The 19,672-nt window shown below is 41.8% G+C and overlaps 1 protein-coding gene across 6 annotated transcripts in view; it reads left to right on the top strand.

Annotated features, from left to right (window-relative positions):
- The window catches only part of abhd18 (abhydrolase domain containing 18), a 46,700-nt gene extending 27,639 nt beyond the window's left edge, over positions 1–19,061 (top strand). For 5 of the 6 annotated variants that reach the window (XM_033013958.1, XM_033013877.1, XM_033014040.1 and 2 more), the window contains 6 exons: positions 2,689–2,827; positions 4,740–4,829; positions 7,098–7,199; positions 13,458–13,833; positions 15,535–15,697; positions 17,888–18,083. In XM_033013958.1, the coding sequence (XP_032869849.1) occupies positions 2,689–2,827; positions 4,740–4,829; positions 7,098–7,199; positions 13,458–13,833; positions 15,535–15,697; positions 17,888–17,939 (922 nt within the window). In that variant the 3' untranslated portion in view covers positions 17,940–18,083. Of the gene's footprint in view, positions 1–2,688; positions 2,828–4,739; positions 4,830–7,097; positions 7,200–13,457; positions 13,834–15,534; positions 15,698–17,887 lie in introns of all 6 variants that reach the window. The other variant, XM_033013807.1, reaches the window with a different exon arrangement.
- Positions 19,062–19,672: the final 611 nt, after the last annotated feature.

The following is a 19,672-nucleotide window of genomic DNA, read 5'->3' as shown; positions in this document are numbered from 1 at the left end:
AATTGGCTGAATTTTAACGAACAAGCCAGGATTAAACAGGATGCATCCTAGATTTTGAGGGAAGGGAGACATTTTTGAGCCACTGCCTGTATCCTTCAAATGTTCTTCAATCCAGGGTGATGCCAGTAGACTGGAGAGTAACACATGTTAATCCCTTCAAAAAATGAAGGAGGATATCAGCAACTACAGGTCAATCAATTTAATCTTGGTGGTGGCAAATGAAATAATTATGGCAAGTTAACATAGATTAGTGAAGGCAAATCATGTTTAACCAATTTGATAGCATTTTTTGATAAGGTGCTGGATAAAGTTGACGAGGGTAATTAAATTGATGTGGTGTGCATGCACTTTGAAAAGATGATGTCCCATGTAAGTTTATCAACCAAGTTGAAGCACATAGATAGCATGGATATGAATGTGCCTAAATACAGGCAGCAGAGAGTAATGGTGATTGATTAATTTTCAGATTGGAGAAAGGTGAATAGGTGCCTTGTTTTATAATAATGGCTTCGGCCAGAATTTCAAACCATGTACTTCAATACTTGTCTTTCTAAATACATGCATTTCAATACTTGCCATTCTAAAAAGAGTGCAAGAGCAAAGGGGCGAGTGGGTGGGTGTGTGTGTGTGTGCGCACTAATCGTTGAAAATGGCAGGCCATGTTGAGAAAGATGACCAATTCTAGTCTTTTAGTAGAGACATTGAGTATAAAAGCAGGGAAGATTTGTTGAAACATTGTGACATTGCATTAAATTGTGGTCACTATGTTATGAGAAGGATGTGTAGACATTAGAGTGCATAAAGGATGTGCAAGGGATGATGTCAGGAATAAGGGTCTACTGTTTGAAGGATAGATTAGAGTGACTGAGTTCTTTGAAGAGAAGGCAGAAGGTATTTGATAAAAGTACATCAAATTATGTCTGGACAAACTGGAGTAAAATATGTTCCCTTTGGTGGAGGGTCAAGAACTGAAGGTCTCGAGTATAGAATAATGGAATAGAATTAACAACGGCAGGAGGATAAATTGTGGGCTGAGAGACCACTTATCCGGTAATAATTTTACGTAATGCCAAGGAGAATAAATTGATAAATCAGGATTAATTGTATCGAGTTTTGAGGGCCTTCGGAATGCGGAAGTGCATTGCGTTAGTATAACCTTGATTAATAGAAATAATGTGTTCAAGAAGGAACTGAAGATGCTGGAAGATCGAAGGTACACAAAAATGCTGGAGAAACTCAGCGGGTAAGGCAGCATCTATGGAGCGAAGGAAATAGGCAACATTTCGGGCCGAAACGTCGCCTATTTCCTTCGCTCCATAGATGCTGCTGCACCCGCTGAGTTTCTCCAGCATTTTTGTGTACCTTTAATAGAAATAATATTTGTTTAAACAGAATTGTCTAAAATGCACAAAGGTCTGTTAATAATTGCCTTTCTCTGTTTAATTTTTTTACTGATTGTGAAACTTCAACTTGGAAACTAAGATAATTAAAGACGTGCCATACTGAAGCTCTACTGCAAACATTCATTACTAATTTAAGCAATTATTGGTAGGCAAACATGATTTCTTGAGAATTTCAGTTAAAAAATTGAAGCTCTGAGTGCTCATGGTGTATAATTTGGTGATTTAATGAAGGGCGTTAAATTACTGAAATCCCATATTTACTTTGTGTGGAAGTCACGTGGAACAGATTTATAATCTTGCATCCCTCCCACTTTCTATATTGTTTTCTCCAAGTATTTAACCAAAAAAAGGATGGCATGACTCATTAGATCTGGGTTTTAAGATATTTGAGATAACCATCCATTAGTCATTTAATATATGCCCTATAATCAAGGCAAGAAAATCTTCTTATGGTAGACCTGTAGATAGTTTTTTTTTAATGAAACATATTACAAAGTTGAAAGTCAGCTAAAAATTATGTTGCCATGGACATGTTTTGGTCCATGTCCATATATGTGGTTGGTAATTGTTTCCTCCATTTTGCTATTTAATTATTGTTTTCCTGAGGCACCGTGTGTGGTAGATGCCCTCCAAGGCAGGTAGCTGTAACCAAATAATCTTCTGCGCCCTGTGGACGACACGCTGAAGAGCTCTCCTCTCCGCCTCCGTGCAGCTGAGATACCACACAGAGATGCCATACGTTAATATGCTCTCTGTGGTGCAGCGGTAGAAGGTTGTCAGCAGCTGTTGGGGCAGACCAGTATTATTCAATGTTCTTAGGAAGAACAGTCGTTGCTGTGCTTTCTTGACCAGCGCAGCGGTGTTGGTGGACCATGTGAGGTCCTCCGAGATGTGTGTGCCCAGAAACTTATAGCTGGACACTCTCTCCACACTGTCCCCGTAGATGGAGATTGGGGCGTATTCCCCATTTTGTGTCATCATGAAGTCGATAATCAGCTCCTTGGTCTTGGAGGTGTTTAGGGACAAGTTGTTACGTGAGCATCAGTCCGCCAGGTTCTGCTCTGTAGTTTGTTTCATCACTGTTGGTGATCAGCCCGATCACCATTGTATTAACCCTACGGGAAATGAAAATTGCCTATTAATAAGAGTATACTAACATATTGCACTCTGGAAATATGTGTTTTGGTGATGATGATATGTACTTAAGTAAATAGTTTTGAGTAAGAAATTCAACATCACTGTTTAAAAGTCATGTTTTTCACTCCTTTCTTTGTTTTCTGGTTAGGAGGTCATGTTTAAGGAACGTTTCAGATCTTTTTGTGATGGGAGGAGCTCTGGTTTTGGAGTCAGCAGCTCTTCTTCACTGGTTGGAGAGAGGGGGCTATGGACCTTTGGGAATGACGGGGATATCAATGGGAGGTCACGTAAGTTTGAAATTGTTTAGAAGAAAATATTGTAGATTGTGTATATTCAAATAATAATGTTCTGGGTAGATAAAATGATGAAAGTAATGACCTAAAATTCTGCAAGACTACAGTGATAGCGGCCTTTGATAGGAGGATTGGATCAGCATATCTGTGGTTACAAATGCGAATCCTAGCTTGTTACTGCTACTGAGTTAGAAAATATCTTTCAGGGGCTGCAGAACATTCTGGGGGGGGGGGGGGAGAAATGAACAGCTGGGGTCATGGTACGTGTTAGTACAATCCACATAGGTTTGTTTGGGAAACAAAGGGGACCTACAAGCTGAATTTTAGGAGTTGGGGAATACGTTTCAAAAGTAGCTCCTCAAATTTGGTAACTTCAGGACTATTCCTGTGCTCTGTGGAGATAGATAGGGTAAGTGTGTGCCTAAACAGGTGTTGCAGCAGGGTTTGAAATTTCCCAGGCATTGAAACCACTTCTGGGAAGCTGGAATCTATAAACTGGGCAGATTATGTCCAAGCAGGACTGGGACCATTAACCTTGTGGGGTGTTAATTAGTGCTGAAGACACATGAGACTGCAGAAGCTGGAATCTTGGCACGTGCTTATGCTCCAAAACAGTAGCCACACTGGAAAATAGTATCAATTAAAAAGAGTAAAAAGAGAAGCAATTTAATGATGAGCGGCTTTAATTTTTATGTTAATTAGGCGAATTAGAAGAAAACAACAATAGGGTTGTGGGGAGGTATTTTCTGGTTGACAATTCATAATCAGTAGGATGTCGCAGATTTCAGTGCTCGTTCTGCAACTGTGTAATATATATGATTGAGAGAAAAGAAGAAAATACATAGAAATTGTACGAGTGAGCTTGACTTAGAAAGAGTCATTTAGTTTTGTTTTATAAAATACAGGAAATTATGTTGAATTGGTGAGATATATATATTATATATATATATACACACACACACACACACATATATATATAATGTGTATACATATATATGTGTGTGTGTGTGTGTGTACGTGTACGTGTACACGCATATGTGTACGCATATGTGTATGTATATATGTGTGTGTTTAATTGCTATAATAAAGTTTAAAATTTTCCTGGGGTGAGTAAAGAAACATTCAAATTCCATCTTGGACAAAGATGATCTATGGTTACTTCACCTCTTCCAATAGGTATGTTGTATTTTTAGATAGAACTAGACAAAGTGGGACCTGTTGGGTCCCGTTCCCCCAATGCAATATTCCACCACTCACCCATAGCCCCCAACTGCGCTGGCGCGGCTGAGGGGTTCCCGATGTGACGCCAGAGATCCCTGTTGTGACACGAGTCACGGCAACCCTCCCCCAACTGCGCCTCGCCATCCCTCTTTCTACCCCTATCCTCCTCCATTCCCCTTCATCCCCCAGAACTCCCTCTCCCTCCTCTTCATCCGCCCTCTTCTTTCCCCTGTCGTCCTCCCCTCCCCACTCCCTCCCTCACCTCTCCCTTCCTCTCCTTTCCCCTAGCCTCAGTCACTTCCTCCCTCCCTCCCTCCATAACCTGTACCCCCACCTCTCCCTCTAACTCCCCCTCCTCCCCCACTCTCCCTCCTCACCTCCCCCACTTTCCCCTCCCTCTCCCTCCCTACTCTTCCTCTCAATCCCCCTACTCTCCCTCCTCACCTCCCCAGGATCTTGAAATAAACCACTGCCGGCCACGTTTTCTCCAGCGATGAAGTTGTACTTGAGGCGGGGGCTGGCGGGGGAGCGTCCTGGAGCTGGGAGAGGAGGAGGGCTTGAGGCGGTGGCTGTCGGTAGGGGGGAGCGTCCTGGAGCTGGGAGAGGGAGAGGCCGAGGGTACCCAGCTGCTAGAGTACATTGATTTACATTATTAGCAGTGACACACTAAATATGTTGTTCATAGATGGCATCATTAGCTGCAACTAACTGGCCCAAGCCCATACCACTTGTACCCTGTCTATCTTGGTCGACAGCTTCAGGAGTGTTTACTACAGTGAGTATTGTATTGTGTTTCACCATTTTATTGCACCTGAAGAAATACTTGAATGGTGTATGAATTTAATGGAAGTTTTCTAAAGTTGTTCCATCCGCCATCTGCTAAACTGTTCCATCCTTGGTCCACTCCTTGGTCCACTTTCCCAGTTGATTTAGATCATGTAACAAGCTTACTTAACCACCTTCACTGTCTACTAACTATACTACCAATTTTGGTGTTATCCTCAAGCTTAATAACCATGGCAACTACATTTTCATTCAAGTCGCGACTATAGATGCCGAGCAACAAGGCACCCAGCAGCAATCCCTGAGGTCCTCCAATCTGAATAACAACCATCCTCTACTGCACTCTAACTCCTACCAACAAACCAATTTTGTATCCAATTGGCTAGCTCACCGTGGATCCTATGTGATCTAACCTTTTAGACCACTGTGCCATGTGGGAGGTCAAGAGCCTTGCTAAAGTTCACGTAGACCACATCAACAGCCCTGTTCTCATGAATCCTCTTGATAACCGCTTTTAAAAAACCCCATCAAATTTCACATCACTTCATATCCTAAACACAAAGCCATACCAATTATTCTCCTAATCAGTACTTGCCTTTGAAATTACAACACCAGTGGCTAATGATGATACAGATATCTCTGCCACGGTCCCTGCAATTTCTTCCCTCCCTTCCCACAATATCCTAGAATGCACTTGGTCGGGTCCTGGGGATTTATGCCATGGCCGTCTCTTTTGTAATGTGGATATGTTTCAAGACATCATGATTCTCTTCCCTTAAATCCCTAACTTCCACGGTAAAAACTTTCAAGAAATGTTAATTTAAGACCTCACCTATTTCCTGTGACAACTTGATCACATTGATCTATAAAGAGACCTATTCTCTCCCAAGTTACCATTTTGCTCTTAATTTACTTACAGAATTTCTTCACTTTGATAGATAATGTACAGGAAAATGTTATCTCATGTCCTCCTTTTGCTCTGCTAATTTTACTCTAACAGGAACATGATGGCTGTAAACTCCCTCTCTCGCATGCCAGATGTTCCTTTATATGTAGACATCCTCTCCCAATGAACTGTTGCGAGTTCTGGTCTAATGCCATTAGAAATCAACCTTGTCCCAAGTTAGGACTTGTGGATCATTTCTATATTTTTTTTTCCATAACTATTTTAAAACTAAGAATTGACACTCTAGTCACTTGCCCTGCCTTATTTCCCAAAAGGAGGTCCAATATTGCCTCCTCCCTAGTAGGTCCATTTACATACATTGTTTCAGAAAACTTTGCTGGACACAATTAACAAATCGTGCCCCATGAAAGCCCTTCGCACTGTAACAGTCCCAGTCAAAATTGGAAAAGTTAAAGTCAACTATTTTGACACCAGCTATGTGTGATTTCCTCTTATATATTTTCTTCTCTATTTACGTGGATTATTGGGGCGGGGGGGCTGTAGTGCAACCCGATCAATATAATACTATTTTTGAGTTCCTCCTATATAGCCTCACTGGATGATCCCCTGGAATATCCTTTCTGAATACTGCTGTGATGTTCTCCCTGATAAAAAATGCAAATCCCCCTCCTCTCTACCCCCTGTTTGTCATGCCTCTAACATCTGTGCTCTGGAGCATTGAGCTCTAACTCCTGCCCCATTGTGCATGTTTAATGTATTTGTTATTAGCTCTGTTTCACAATCCAAATGATACACATTGTATTATCAAATACAACTCAATTATTGCAAATTATACATTTAAGGGTAGGATAAATCTCTCTGTTCTGTAGGCAATGGAAAATTATTTTGTGTAATACATAAAATGTACCTATAGCCTTGGTAGTAAGAAATGGACACTGGTGTATTCAAGGGAGAGTAATGCCCCTGTCCCACTTAGGAAACCTGAACGGAAACCTATGGAGACTTTGCGCCCCACCCAAGGTTTCCGTGTGGTTGCCGGAGGTTGCAGGTAGTGGAAGCAGGTAGGGAGACTGACAAAAACCTCCGGGAACCGCACGGAAACCTTGGGTGGGGTGCAAAGTCTCCATAGGTTTCCGTTCAGGTTTACTAAGTGGGACAGGGGCATTAGATACAGCTCTTAGGGCTAACAGAATCAAGGGATATGGGGAGAAAGCAGGAACGGGGTACTGATTTTGGATGATCAGCCATGATCATATTGAATGGCGGTGCTGGCACGAAGGGTCGAATGGCCTACTCCTACACCTATTTTTTATGTTTTCTATGAATATTGTAATTTTATGTTGCTCTTTGCAGGGTGTGTTGAGCAAATCAGTGAACTGGAGAGAGCTGGAAAAACAATATGCCACTGAAACAGTTTATGAGGAGGAAATTATCAGATTACTAGAATACTGTGGAGTAAGTTTATTTTAGTTTGCTACATGTCACTGCATTGAATGTAATCATTGTTTTGTATAGTGTTGAGGAGGACAATTGTGAGTTTTAAGGTAAGCCATGATGTTGATGAATGTGGTTCAAGATTTTAGGGCAAATGCCCCGTTTCCATTCATAAGTACAGGTGCACAACCTTTTATCCGAAAGCCTTGGGACCAGACACTTTTCGTAATTCAGAATTTGTCGGTCTTCGGAATGGAATTTTTTTAGCGTAGATTTTAATGGCTGGCTCAGTGGTAGAGTGCTCGGCTCATATCCGCAAGGTTGCGAGTTTGCGCCTTGATCCTGGCAGTTACTCGATCGCGAGTTTGAGTCTTCAATGTCGTTTTTTCTTGCAGAATAAATGTTTGTATGAAATACAGTGTAGGAGAAGTATACTGACTGTGTGGGCAGAACTTTGGAAGTGATTGCCCACCAGTCTAAAAAGCCGCTGTGTCTCCCTGTCCCTGGGATAGCAGGGGGCGGTCAAACAGCACAATACCCCCCCCCCCCCCCCCCCTCCAACTCCAGAGGAATCCGCTCCCCGATGGGCCACTACCAAAGATCATAGAGGAGCTCCTCTATGATCTTTGGCCGCTACAGCGACAAGTGGCAGTTCGCCCACAGCCCGAGCTGCGCCCCCTCATCCGCCACCCCAAGAACAAGACGTACCTTGCACACCATCAGCTTCTGCCCCTACGTGTTCCTCTGGAGTTGGAGCGGGGCTGGGCTGGAGTTGCTGCTGGCTGTGGGTCTCTGGGATCTCCGTGCTTGCAGTGGGCTTGGGGGTCGGTGGGAGCTGTGGACCTACGGACCTACCTCCGTGGAGCTAGCCAGCTTCGGAGCGTGGAGAGCTGCGGGGGCGAGCTGCTGCGACCCGACTCCTGTGGATGGTGACACCGGGAGCTCGCGGGTCTCCGGTGGGAGACCGCTTTGCGGGGCACCGGCAGCGGCGACTTCTCCCGCCCGAATTACGGGGTTGAGAGCAAACATCATACAGGTTGAGAGTGACCTGGAGGGGGGCCTTACAACGCCCGGCGCGGCTGTAAATTGCCGCGGACTTGCTAGCGCCCGCCGGGGGCTCCAACATCAAGACCGGGGCAGGGCCCTACATCTCCCGGCGTGGCTTTGAGTGGCCGCTCCCCGATGGGCCCCTACGACGCCCCGAGCTGCGCCCCGTCATCCGCAACCCAGGTTCCTCTGTAGTTGGAGTGGGGCTGGGCTGGGCTGCTGTTGGCTGTGGGTCTCTGGGATCTCCGTGCTTGCGGTGGGCCTGGGGGTCGGTGTCCCGTTGGTCCTGACGTCTCCGGTGACTGGCAAAGCCCCCGCGCCGGTGCAATGGGCGGGGAGCTGGAGAGGGGAGGGAAGGGGTCACACACATGGCCGGGAAGCAGAGGGGCGTAGGTGGGGTGATACTGAAGCGAGCGACAATCTGCTGCTGCCTGCCCGCTGAGTTAAAAAGTTCCCACGCAAGACTCACGAAACACTGTATATCGTGAGTCTACCGTGGGAACTTTTTAACTCAGCGGGCAGGCAGCAGCATATTGTCAATTATTAACCCTCCCGCGCAATATACCCTCATCTTCTCTTTTATGAGTGGGGATTTAGTTCCCCTTTCTTCGAGGACCGACCGGAGGTTCCGCTGTCACCTCTGCGGGCCGCCCTCGGTGAACGTTTTCAAGGACCTTTCTTCAAGGACCGAAAAAATGGCCGCTATTCGGAGGTTTTCGTTATTTGGATCTTCGGATAAAAGGTTGTGCACCTGTATATTAAAAATGATGAGGATATGGACATCACTGGTAAAGCCAACAGTCATCCTTAATTTGACCCTGAACAGAGTGGGTTGCCAGGCTGTTTTAGTGGACATTTTAAGAGCTGGCTCTGTTGCTGTGTTGCACCTAGGCGAGGCAGGTAAGGATGGTAGCTTGATTCATTCCAAATAAATGTGTTGATGAATGCCTGTTCTGATGTATTGTTTAACAGATGAGTTATGTTGGTCAACTGTTTCAGCGTTGCACTAAAACCACTGGGTGCTTGCATGATATCTGGATGGTCATGCTTTGCTCGTTCCCCTCCTATAGTTGATCAGTTGCTGAAATTCACAAATTTGGAAAGCCCCGACAACACCAAACTAACAATAAACTGTTTTTTTGTTTTTGCTATATGACACTACAAACACAAAAAATACAGACTCTAGGAATAAAAATAATAATTTGAAATGCTGGAAATCATCAGCCGATTGGGCAGCCAAACTGAAAGCATAAACTGGGTTTACACTTCAGATTGCTGAATTGTCATCAGATCAAGGGGAAAGTTAGAAATTAACCATACTTGCACAGAAGGGGGAGGAGTGGATGGAACAAATATCTGATGGGGTGCAGGCCAAGAGAATGAATAATGGAAGTGGTGACGGGGCTTAGTTTAGTTTTTTGTCACGTGTGTCGAGGTGTTAGCTCAGAGAGGGGAGGATGGAGGCTTGTAAATCACAATCTACTATTTGGAGGAGGTGATATGAATTTATGATATCAATGAGGAAAGCAGAGAAAGCTTTTGTAAAAACTGCCGTAATTGTGAAATAGAAAACTGATTTTGAATGTTTGTTGCCACCTTACACTCACACTGGCTTTTTGCACTTATTTCTTTTTTCACTTCCACTGTGAGTTTTCCATCCATGTTCAGCCTGGTTCACATTTGTATTGTGAACCTGACATCTGCCATGAGCCGTTTTTTCATGCTTTCTCTTACTCTCAGTCTTTCCAGTCATACAGAGAGATCTTTTATTTGTTACTATGCTTTACTGTGTCAAGCAGGTTCCAAGATATAATAAAACTATCTCTGCTTTAAAGCTTGTCCATTTTTTTCAGTTACGGTGCAGATCTATGATTCCAGTTACCAGAATCTGGTCTCAACCAACTAAAGTCAGCCCTTCTCTAATTAATTAATCGTACTTTGGTTTGCTTCTTGATATTTTCCACAGCCAATCTAAATCTTGTGAAATTATGGTCACAATATCCTCCCATTGACACTTGTTCTGTTTGACCAGTGATATTACCAAAAATGATGGAATCAGCCATGATCAAAGGGCCAAATGGCCTCCTCCTGCACCTGTTTTCTATGTTTCTATGATTGGAGCAGGATCATGCAAATTATGAAAGTTTTGCAGAAGATTCTTTCTCGTTTGCTCTCTGCACATTTATATCCCAACCAATATTATAATAACTGAATTCCTACCAGTTTCCCCATGATTATAGTTAACTATGTATTTTTTCCATTTCCCCCTTAATTTCCTTAGAAATGTACTTGTCTGTTTTCTTTACTACAGCTGGCGGCCAATTGAGTGCACCGATTAGTGCAAGAAAACCCACATTATTTCAGAACATTCAGTACTCAGTCGTGTTCTGATTTGAGCCAAGTCTCTGTTAATATCACAGCATACTAATCTCATGTGAAAATTTGCACCTGAAGCTCACTTACCTAATTTAACCAGCTTTTATCATGAAAATTGGATCCATTCGAAACTATTTTTCATGGCTGAACTACAAACACAAATTATTTAACCCAGGTCTATTGCTCTTTCCAGCAATCATTTCCAGCTGAAGTTATGCCAACTGGGAAAATTGATCTGCTGTTTCTGGGCACAATTCACTGTAGCATTTCAGATTCAGATTCAGATTCAATTTTAATTGTCATTGTCAGTGTACAGTACATTTCTGACATTTTCCCAGCACTGGTTGTGCTAATGACATCACAAGCCATACATTACAAGTCTTCACCATTACTAACTTGAGACACTCATCAGCAGAATTACTAGCTGGGGCATGGTGGAGTCTGCACCTGTGTATTAATAACAAGAAAAGTCAAACAATACAAACAACAACATTGCTGCATTATTCATTAAATATACATACCCTAGCATCTCTCCCACTTCACACATTTCCAGCTGTATTTTGAAGTGCTGGTGCTACATCTTATTGTCTCCTGTATAGCTGCTGGGTGACTGATCCCTTTCTCTTTAAGCCTGTGCAGATGTCCTTGATGACCAACAAGTTATTTTCAACTTGTTGCTGCGATCCCAATGAGGGAGCAGTTTGGTTGTGCAGCAAGGATAGCAGGTTGTCGAAGAAGCTGGTAGAAGGTTGTTTGATACTCTTTAGGGCCCCTTAGTGCCTTGAACTTGCACACCAAGTACATTTCTTTAGGGACTGGGTAGACAAACTTATAATTATTCATTCTGCTTCACCATTGTCTCACTTGAGCAAGTTGTTGGATGCCTAGTAACACACCTCTGATACCTCTTATCTTCACTCCACTCTGAGTCAACTCAGTCGGTGGTCCCTGTGGCTCTTGGATCAGGCTGAAGATGGAGGAGGGAGAGGGTAGTGACATGGGGTAGTGTGCCTATCTCTGCTTCGGCAAAAGGGTCAATAGACTTTCCATGTCTCTGCTCTTGGAAGAGAGTGATATGTTCATGAGGATCAGCCGTGACACATGCCTTTGCTCCTTTGGAGCTGTGAACTGTTCCTGATTAGCATACTTGGATATTTGGAGGATATAGCATGAAAACATGCCCTTCAACCCACTGAGTCCACGCCAACATCGATAAACCGTTCACACCAGTTAGACTCATGGAGTCTTACAGCATGGAAACAGGCTCTTTGGCCCAACTTGACCACGCTGGCCAACATGTCCCATCTACACTAGCCCCACCTGCCTGCATTTGACCCATATCCCTCTAAACCTGTCCTGTCCTTCGACCTGTCTAAATGTTTCTTAAGCGTTGTGATTGTACCTGCCTCAACTACCTCCTCCGACAGCTTGTTCCATACACCTACCACCCTTTGTGTGAAAACGTTACCTCTCAGATTCTTATTAAATCTTTCCCCCCCCCTCACCTCAAATCTATGTCCTCTGGTTCTCGATTCTCCTACTTTGGGCAAGAGGCTCTGTGCGTCTACCCAATCTATTCCTTTCATGATTTTGTACACTCATGTAAGATCATCCTTCATCCTCCTGTGCTCCAAGGCCCGACCTTTTCAACCTCTCTCTGTTGCTATATGCAGTTTTAATTATCGTGCCTAAACGATGTTCTACTCTTGGTGTCCACAAAGCTTAAATTCAATAAACTGACACCTGGAAGGAGGGTTGTGACCTCTGAAAGGTGATTGCATTGAAATGATAAGGTTTATAGGATTGAAAAAGTTAAAACAAAGAAACTCGGAATAGGTCATTCAGCCTTCGAACCTGTTCTGCCATTCAGTATAATCATAGCTGATCATCCAAACCCAGTACCTTGTTCCTGTTTTCTTTAATTCTTTAGTGCCTTTAGCATTAAGAACTATTGAGTGAAGGAAACGTTATTAACTCAGAGGGCTGTAAATCTTTGGGAATGTCTCCCCCAGAAGACAATGGATGATCAAGTGTTGACTATATTCATGACTTGGAGTAATTGTTTTTGTAGACATTAAGGAAATCAAGATAGAGACGGCTTGGTTGGGAAGAAAAAGTTGAGATAGAGGACTGTCATGTATTACTGAATGGTGGCGCAAGTTCAAGAGGCCAAAGGATCTACTTTTTTTTGTTACAGCAGTGACGTCAGTTCAAACGCACTTCATTGGCTTTAAAGCACCAAGGTGTCCTGAGGTATAATGCCTGAGGTATAACTGAGATAGTGAATATAAAGTCACCATATAAATACAAATGTAAAAACACGACATTTTATTTCCTTGAGAAACTTGCTTTTCAGTTTCTTCGCAATCCAACTTCCTTTTGGATTGATACTCGATTTTAAAAAGGGTGCAGAGATTGTATCTTTGGTTGTACAATATTTGTACCTCAAATACGAAGGGTGCAAAATATGCATCCAACAGAAATAATGGTCTGACATGCTTATCCTCTTCTGGTAGGCTTCACTTTTTGTGCCTTTTGTGGCAGAGAAGGTGTTTTATCATGATTACTTAGTCTTCAGGTGTAAGATAGATATTTAGTTTGGGTATTCAATTATATTTTAAATGAATTTGATTCTTTATTGACCTTATTTTGATGCTGAACAAGAAATTACCAGACTTGTTTCCTGTTCCCATCTGAGGAGTGTATTAAATGATATAAGTGAATCTGTATCACTGTCCAAAATATGTTGAAACTGCAAGTAAGGCAGGGAGAAGTTAATCAAAAGCTTCAGTGAAATATTTGCTTTGAAAAATCTGCTTTGAAATTATTTATAAATCTTAATTATTTAATCTTTAGATGGATTCTTTCAAAATGGGTCAAGATTTTATAAAGAACTCCTCATCCGGTTTGGACAAATGGGAACACTTTGACTTTACCACAGAAATGCATGAATTAAATGTTAAGAGAGAAGTCTTGAAGACTGCAACAGTTACTCAGTTCAGTCCCGATACGACAGTCTTTAATGCTTCCACACAAGAGTTTCTGCTTCAAGATACCTCGCACCGTGGCTGTCAGACTCATCCAATACCTTCAACGAACACTAGCAAGCTTTCATCCTCTGTAAAACATGAACCATTAAAGAGGGAAAAGAGGAAAAGCTCCCTAAAACGAGAATCTATACTCTTCATGAAAGGAGTAATGGATGAGTGTACACACATGGGAAATTTCTCAGGTATTTTAAAACTTCTGATTAAAGTTAATATCAGAAATTGTGAATACATACTATAATTGAAATTTTGTATGATTTATAATGTATACAAAGAAAGATGCAGGATTTCCTGATGGTGCAATGGTTAAATTCATCATGTGGTTAGCTTATCTCAGATATGTCAGCATTTACAGTTTTACAATTATTCTCTACATCCAAAAAGGAAGAGAAAGATTTGTGTGCAAACTCAGTTGCTGATTCTTATCTGCATAATCCTGCAGTAAGTGAGTTGTTTGATTTGATGTCACAGTGGAACTGTTCTGGTGTAATGAATTCTGTGGTGGAATATCAGAACAGTTTGCGATATTTCCAATTGTGGGAGAGTGTTCAACATGGGACTTAATTGAATGATAAGGAGGTAGTCATTTAAAAATGTGCTGTGTAGGAATTTATTCTTGCAGAAGGTGGTGAAACTCATAATTCTCTACCCCAGAGCTGTGCGGAAACTTTAAATGGAGGTGTATTTAAAGAGGGGTAGATGCACTTTGAAATACTGGGGAACAGCGCTATGGGATCTAGCACAATAGACAACAGGTGCAGGAGTAGGCCATTTGGCCTTTCGAGCCATTCAATGTGATCATGGCTTATCATCCCCAATCAGATGATCATGGCTGATCATCCCCATTCCCCGTTCCTGCCTTCTCCCCATATCCCCTGACTGCTATTTTTAAGAGCCCTATCTAGCTCTCTCTTGAAAGCATCCAGAGAACCTACCTCCACCGCCCTCTGAGGCAGAGAATTCCACAGACTCACCACTCTGTGAGAAAAAGTGTTTCCTTGTCTCCGTTCTAAATGGTTTACTCCTTATTCTTAAACTGTGGCCCCCTGGTTCTGGACTTCTCCAACATCGGGAACATGTTTCCTGCCTCTAGTGTGTCCAAGCCCTTAACAATCTTATATGTTTCAATGAGATCCCGTCTCAACCTTCTAAACTCCAGAGTGTACAAGCCCAGCTGCTCCATTCTCTCAGCATATGACAGTCCTGCCATCCCGGGAATTAACCTTGTAAACCTACACTGCACTCCCTCAATAACAAGAATGTCCTTCCTCAAATTAGGGGACCAAAACTGCACACAATACTCCAGGTGTGGTCTCACTAGGGCTCTGTACAACTGCAGAAGGACCTCTTTGCTCCTATATTCGATTCCTCTTGTTATAAAGGCCAACATGCCATTCGCTTTCTTCACTCCCTGCTGTACCTGCATGCTTACTTTCATAGACTGATGTACAAGGCCCCCCAGATCCCGTTATACTTCCCCTTTTCCCAACTTGACGCCAGATGAGGTGTTGATGTGAGGGGCAATTCAGTTGTGATATTGAATGGCAAGTTAGGTTGAGGAGCATTCTATTTTCTTATGAATGACTTTGAGAAGTTTAAACAAGCAGACTTAAAAACTCAAATTATATGATCTCCTGAACATTTGAGTAGATGTTTAAACCTATTTCAAAATAAAAAGAGGAATTATGAAAGACCTTTGCATTTTTAATGAGGAGAATTGGATTAGATAAATATTTGAAGTAGAAGAAGTGAGTTTACAAGCAGCAGTTGCACTGAACATTATTTAAATTAAGAATGTCAATTAGCATCTGTTGGTCTGAATTGCTAGCTGAAAGTCTGTGTGTGTATATAAGCTCTAATGATCTGATCTTTGATTTAAATTACAGTGCCAGTAGACCCTAGTCTAATCATAGTGGTACAAGCTAAAGAAGATGCCTATATTCCTCGAGGTGGAGTACGGAGCCTTAATGAAATCTGGCCTGGGTGTGAAGTCAGATACTTGGAAGGGGGTCACATTAGTGCCTACCTCTTCAAACAAGGTCTCTTCAGGTAAAAGCAGCGAGAACCTGACAAAACTGCAATTTCTGTTGGCTTAAAATAATCAATTTTTGGGATTTTTTGCTATTTCTCTCTGTACCAATTACTACCCTAGCTGAAGCCATGATCATATTGAATGGCGAATGGTGCAGGCTCGAAGGGCCGAATGGCCTACTCCTGCACCTATTTTCTATGTTTCTATGTTGTCCAGTTTTTGTGCTGAACCCTGTAGATCACTTCCTGGAGACTAACCTATCCTTCCTCTTCTGACTTTTTTTAAACGTTACCTTTTGTTGTCCTCGGCTTGTACTCGCTAGAATTTAGAAGATTGAGGGGGGATCTTATAGAAACTTACAAAATTCTTAAGGGGTTGGACAGGCTAGATGCAGGAAGATTGTTCTCGATGTTGGGGAAGTCCAGAACACGGGGTCACAGTTTAAGGATAAGGGGGAAGTCTTTTAGGACTGAGATGAGAAAAACATTTTTCACACAGAGAGTGGTGAATCTCTGAAACTCTCTACCACAGAAGGTAGTTGAGGCCAGTTCATTGGCTATATTTAAGAGGGAGTTGGATGTGGCCCTTGTGGCTAACGGGATCAGGGGGTATGGATAGAAGGCAGGTTCGGGATACTGAGTTGGATGATCAGCCATGATCACATTGAATGGCGGTGCAGGCTCGAAGGGCCGAATGGCCTACTCCTGCATCTATTTTCTATGTTGTCCAGTTTTTGTGCTGAACCCTGTAGATCACTTCCTGGAGACTAATTAATATCGTTATTTGGTTGGCATGAGTAAATGAGAAACCTCGAATGTGTAGAAAAGTGTTGGACTCTTACTGTGGTCGAACTCTGTCAGCTATCTGTCTGGTCAATTGTTCATTCTTTTTCAAGAAGATGTGCTTACAAAGTTGTTATATGTTTTGATTGTGCGGAGCATTCATTTTGATTCGATCCTGCTGGTCTTGCAATGGGATTGTTGATAATTATTAAAAACAAAATGCTGGACCTTTGTAGGGTAACTGTGGATAGAAAAACAAAATTAATGTTTCAGGTCATCAGACAAAGGGTATTTAACCTTTTCACAGGGGGCTGTGTAACCTGCAAAGTGTTCCCAATATTTTCTGTTTTTTCTTTCAGATTTTCAGCATCTGCATTTTTTATTCATTTACTGTTGACAATTAAGTGATTAGACTTGGGGAAAGTGGGAACATTTGGCAATATAGAAAATTACATTTTCTTCAGCATGTGGATCATTTGAATAACTCTTCAGTAAAGCACTACAAGCCTAATTTCTCCTATCTTGTGTCTCTCCATAGCTCTATAATCTCCTCTGATTTATCTGTATTTCATAGTTTCATGCCCTTATGGTTTTCTTTATAAAGAAATTCATGCTCCTTACTCCAAGTAACTTTTTTAGGTCGACGACTGCATTGTTTTATCAGCAGGAGAAAATTACCTGTTCCCCTGGGAAATCCCATTTTCTCCCGGTTGCTGAATTCTCCTTCCCATTCCTCCACAGACCTTCCTATCCTAGGTCTCCCCCATTTTCAGAGTGAGGCTAAACGCAAATTTGGAGGAACAGTGGCTCATATTTCGCTTGGGCAGCTTACAGCCCAGTGGTATGAATATTGATTTCTCTCACTTCAGGTAGCCCCGGCATTCCCTCTCTCTCTATCCCTCCTCCACCCAAGTCGCACCAGCTTCTCATTTTCACCCTATAAACAGCTAACAATGGCCTGTTTCCTTTATCACCGTTACTTTTTTGCATATCTTTCATTAATTGTTCTTTATCTCTCCACATCTCCGCCTATATCTCTCGTTTCCCTTATCCCTAACCAGTCTGAAGAAGGGTCTTGACCCAAAACATCACTCATTCCTTCTCTCCAGAGATGCTGCCTGTTACTCCAGCATTTTGTGTCTACCTTTGATTTAAACCAGCATCTGCAGTTCTTTCCTACAGGAGTAACGCAGTGATCCAAGAAGATGGTCCACACCACCATCTCAAAGGCAATTAGGCACGTGCAATAAATGTTGGCTTTTAGCAATGACCTGATCCTAAAACATGAATTTGGTAAAGAGAGACTGGCTGTGTACAATGTTCATAATATAGCATGAAATAAACACATTTATTGTTGACACAGCCAGAAAATTACATCTGCCTGTGATACATTTATTCAGAATTTAACTTTTGTTTTGTTTGCAGACAAGCCATTTATGATGCATTTGAACGGTTCCTTCAGAAGTACTCCATTTAGGATTGAACGTTGAATGCCATGCTAATGGTGGATTTAATTTATGACTGATTCCAGCATACCGAGTCGTCATCACTGCTACAAGGAATAGCAAGCAACTTCACATGGAAGATGGGGAGCTTCATTGTCCTCTATTGGTTGCAAGCCAGTTAGTGAAAGAAAAACAAAAGAACTGTATACTAACCTATTATAAATGATTATTAGTCTCACAGTTCAAAATTTGTTGAACTCAATCTCATAATTAGTGTCACTTTTAGTAACAATCTCCACATGCTAATTTTTTTACATTTTACCAATAAGTTTTATTAGATCTGTTGTGTGTTTAATTTTATTTTCTGACAAGTATGAACTTCAGGGAAAACATACATGTACAAGAATATACAAATGAAGAAAATGAATGTGTACTTCAAAACTGACTTGAACAAATGTATTAGTAATGTGCATAGTGCTGTATACAAGGAAAGGACATGGTGCTGCTTTGAGTTATTTTGTGCCTGCTTGAACGACTGAACTTAGGAAATCACTATCCATTTGTAGCAAGGTGACATTTTTATTCTAGAATGGTGCCAGAGCATGATGACTCTGCGTACTGGCCCCAACACATCTACTTATTCCTTTTACACAATTGTTCTGCTTTACCAAAAGCTCAATTCCAAAACTGTCTGAATTACTAACAGTGTTCTATCTGCCTTTTCTCTGTGCCTGTAACTTTATTCTGTGCCCTGTTTATTTTCTCTTTTGCACTGCCTGACTTTTGTACTTGTCTGAGGTATGATTTGCCTCGATAGCATGCAAAAGGTTTTTCACCAACTCGGTACTTGTGACATTTATGAATCAATGTCAATACCAATAATGAAGAAATCATTTGCAAATGTCAGACATAAAAATTGAAAAAGCCAAGGGCACGTTGTTAAATCAGTTTCCTGAATTTACACTGGAATTAAGATTTAATCCTACAATGATTGATTAATCTTTGGATATAGTGAAAAATGATTTTTGGTTTAAGATTTAGTTAATATGAAGAACTTGTAACTGAAAAATGATTAAAGCAGCTCAATGTCATATGTGAATTTTATAATTACATTTAATATTTACAATTTTCATTAATAAAACTCATGAAACATGTTCCGTTTCTTTAGTTTTGATCCATGAAAGTGAGAAATATTGTAACTCATTTCCTTATCAATTCATAGAGATTAAAGTACAGAGGGAGTACTCATTCAACAGGCAAGGGAGTACTCATTCACCAAACTAGAGGGGTATTTTCTGAATGTCCAGAGCAGGAAGAGATTATTGCTTCCCGTAATGTCTCTATCCCATAATAAATCTCTTGCATAGAAACTTTAACGTTCTAGTACTTCCAGGAGATTCTCTCATTCTGTTCCCAGTGCACTGTTAATACTTATTTTTTCTGCAAAGTAACTGAAACATACTTCAGAATGATATTAATACTTCTGGGATTTTAGAATGAACTATTACTGTACCATTGGTAGACAAAAATGCTGGAGAAACTCAGCGGGTGAGGCAGCATCTATGGAGCGAAGGAAACGGGCGACGTTTCGTGTCGAAACCCTTCTTCAGACTGATGTGAGGGTGGGGGGTCGGGAAGAAGAAAGGAAGAGGTGGTGCCAGTGGGCTGAGGGAGAGCTGAGAAGGGGAGGAGAAAGTAAGGACTAAGAAGTCAATGTTCATACCGCTGGGGTGCAATAGATGCTGCCCCACCTGCTGAGTTTCTC

This window comes from Amblyraja radiata, chromosome 1, assembly GCF_010909765.2.
Source record: "Amblyraja radiata isolate CabotCenter1 chromosome 1, sAmbRad1.1.pri, whole genome shotgun sequence".
Taxonomy (NCBI): Eukaryota; Metazoa; Chordata; class Chondrichthyes; order Rajiformes; family Rajidae; genus Amblyraja; species Amblyraja radiata.
Note: the sequence above shows the minus strand (reverse complement) of the source record. Positions and strands in the feature narration are given on the sequence as shown.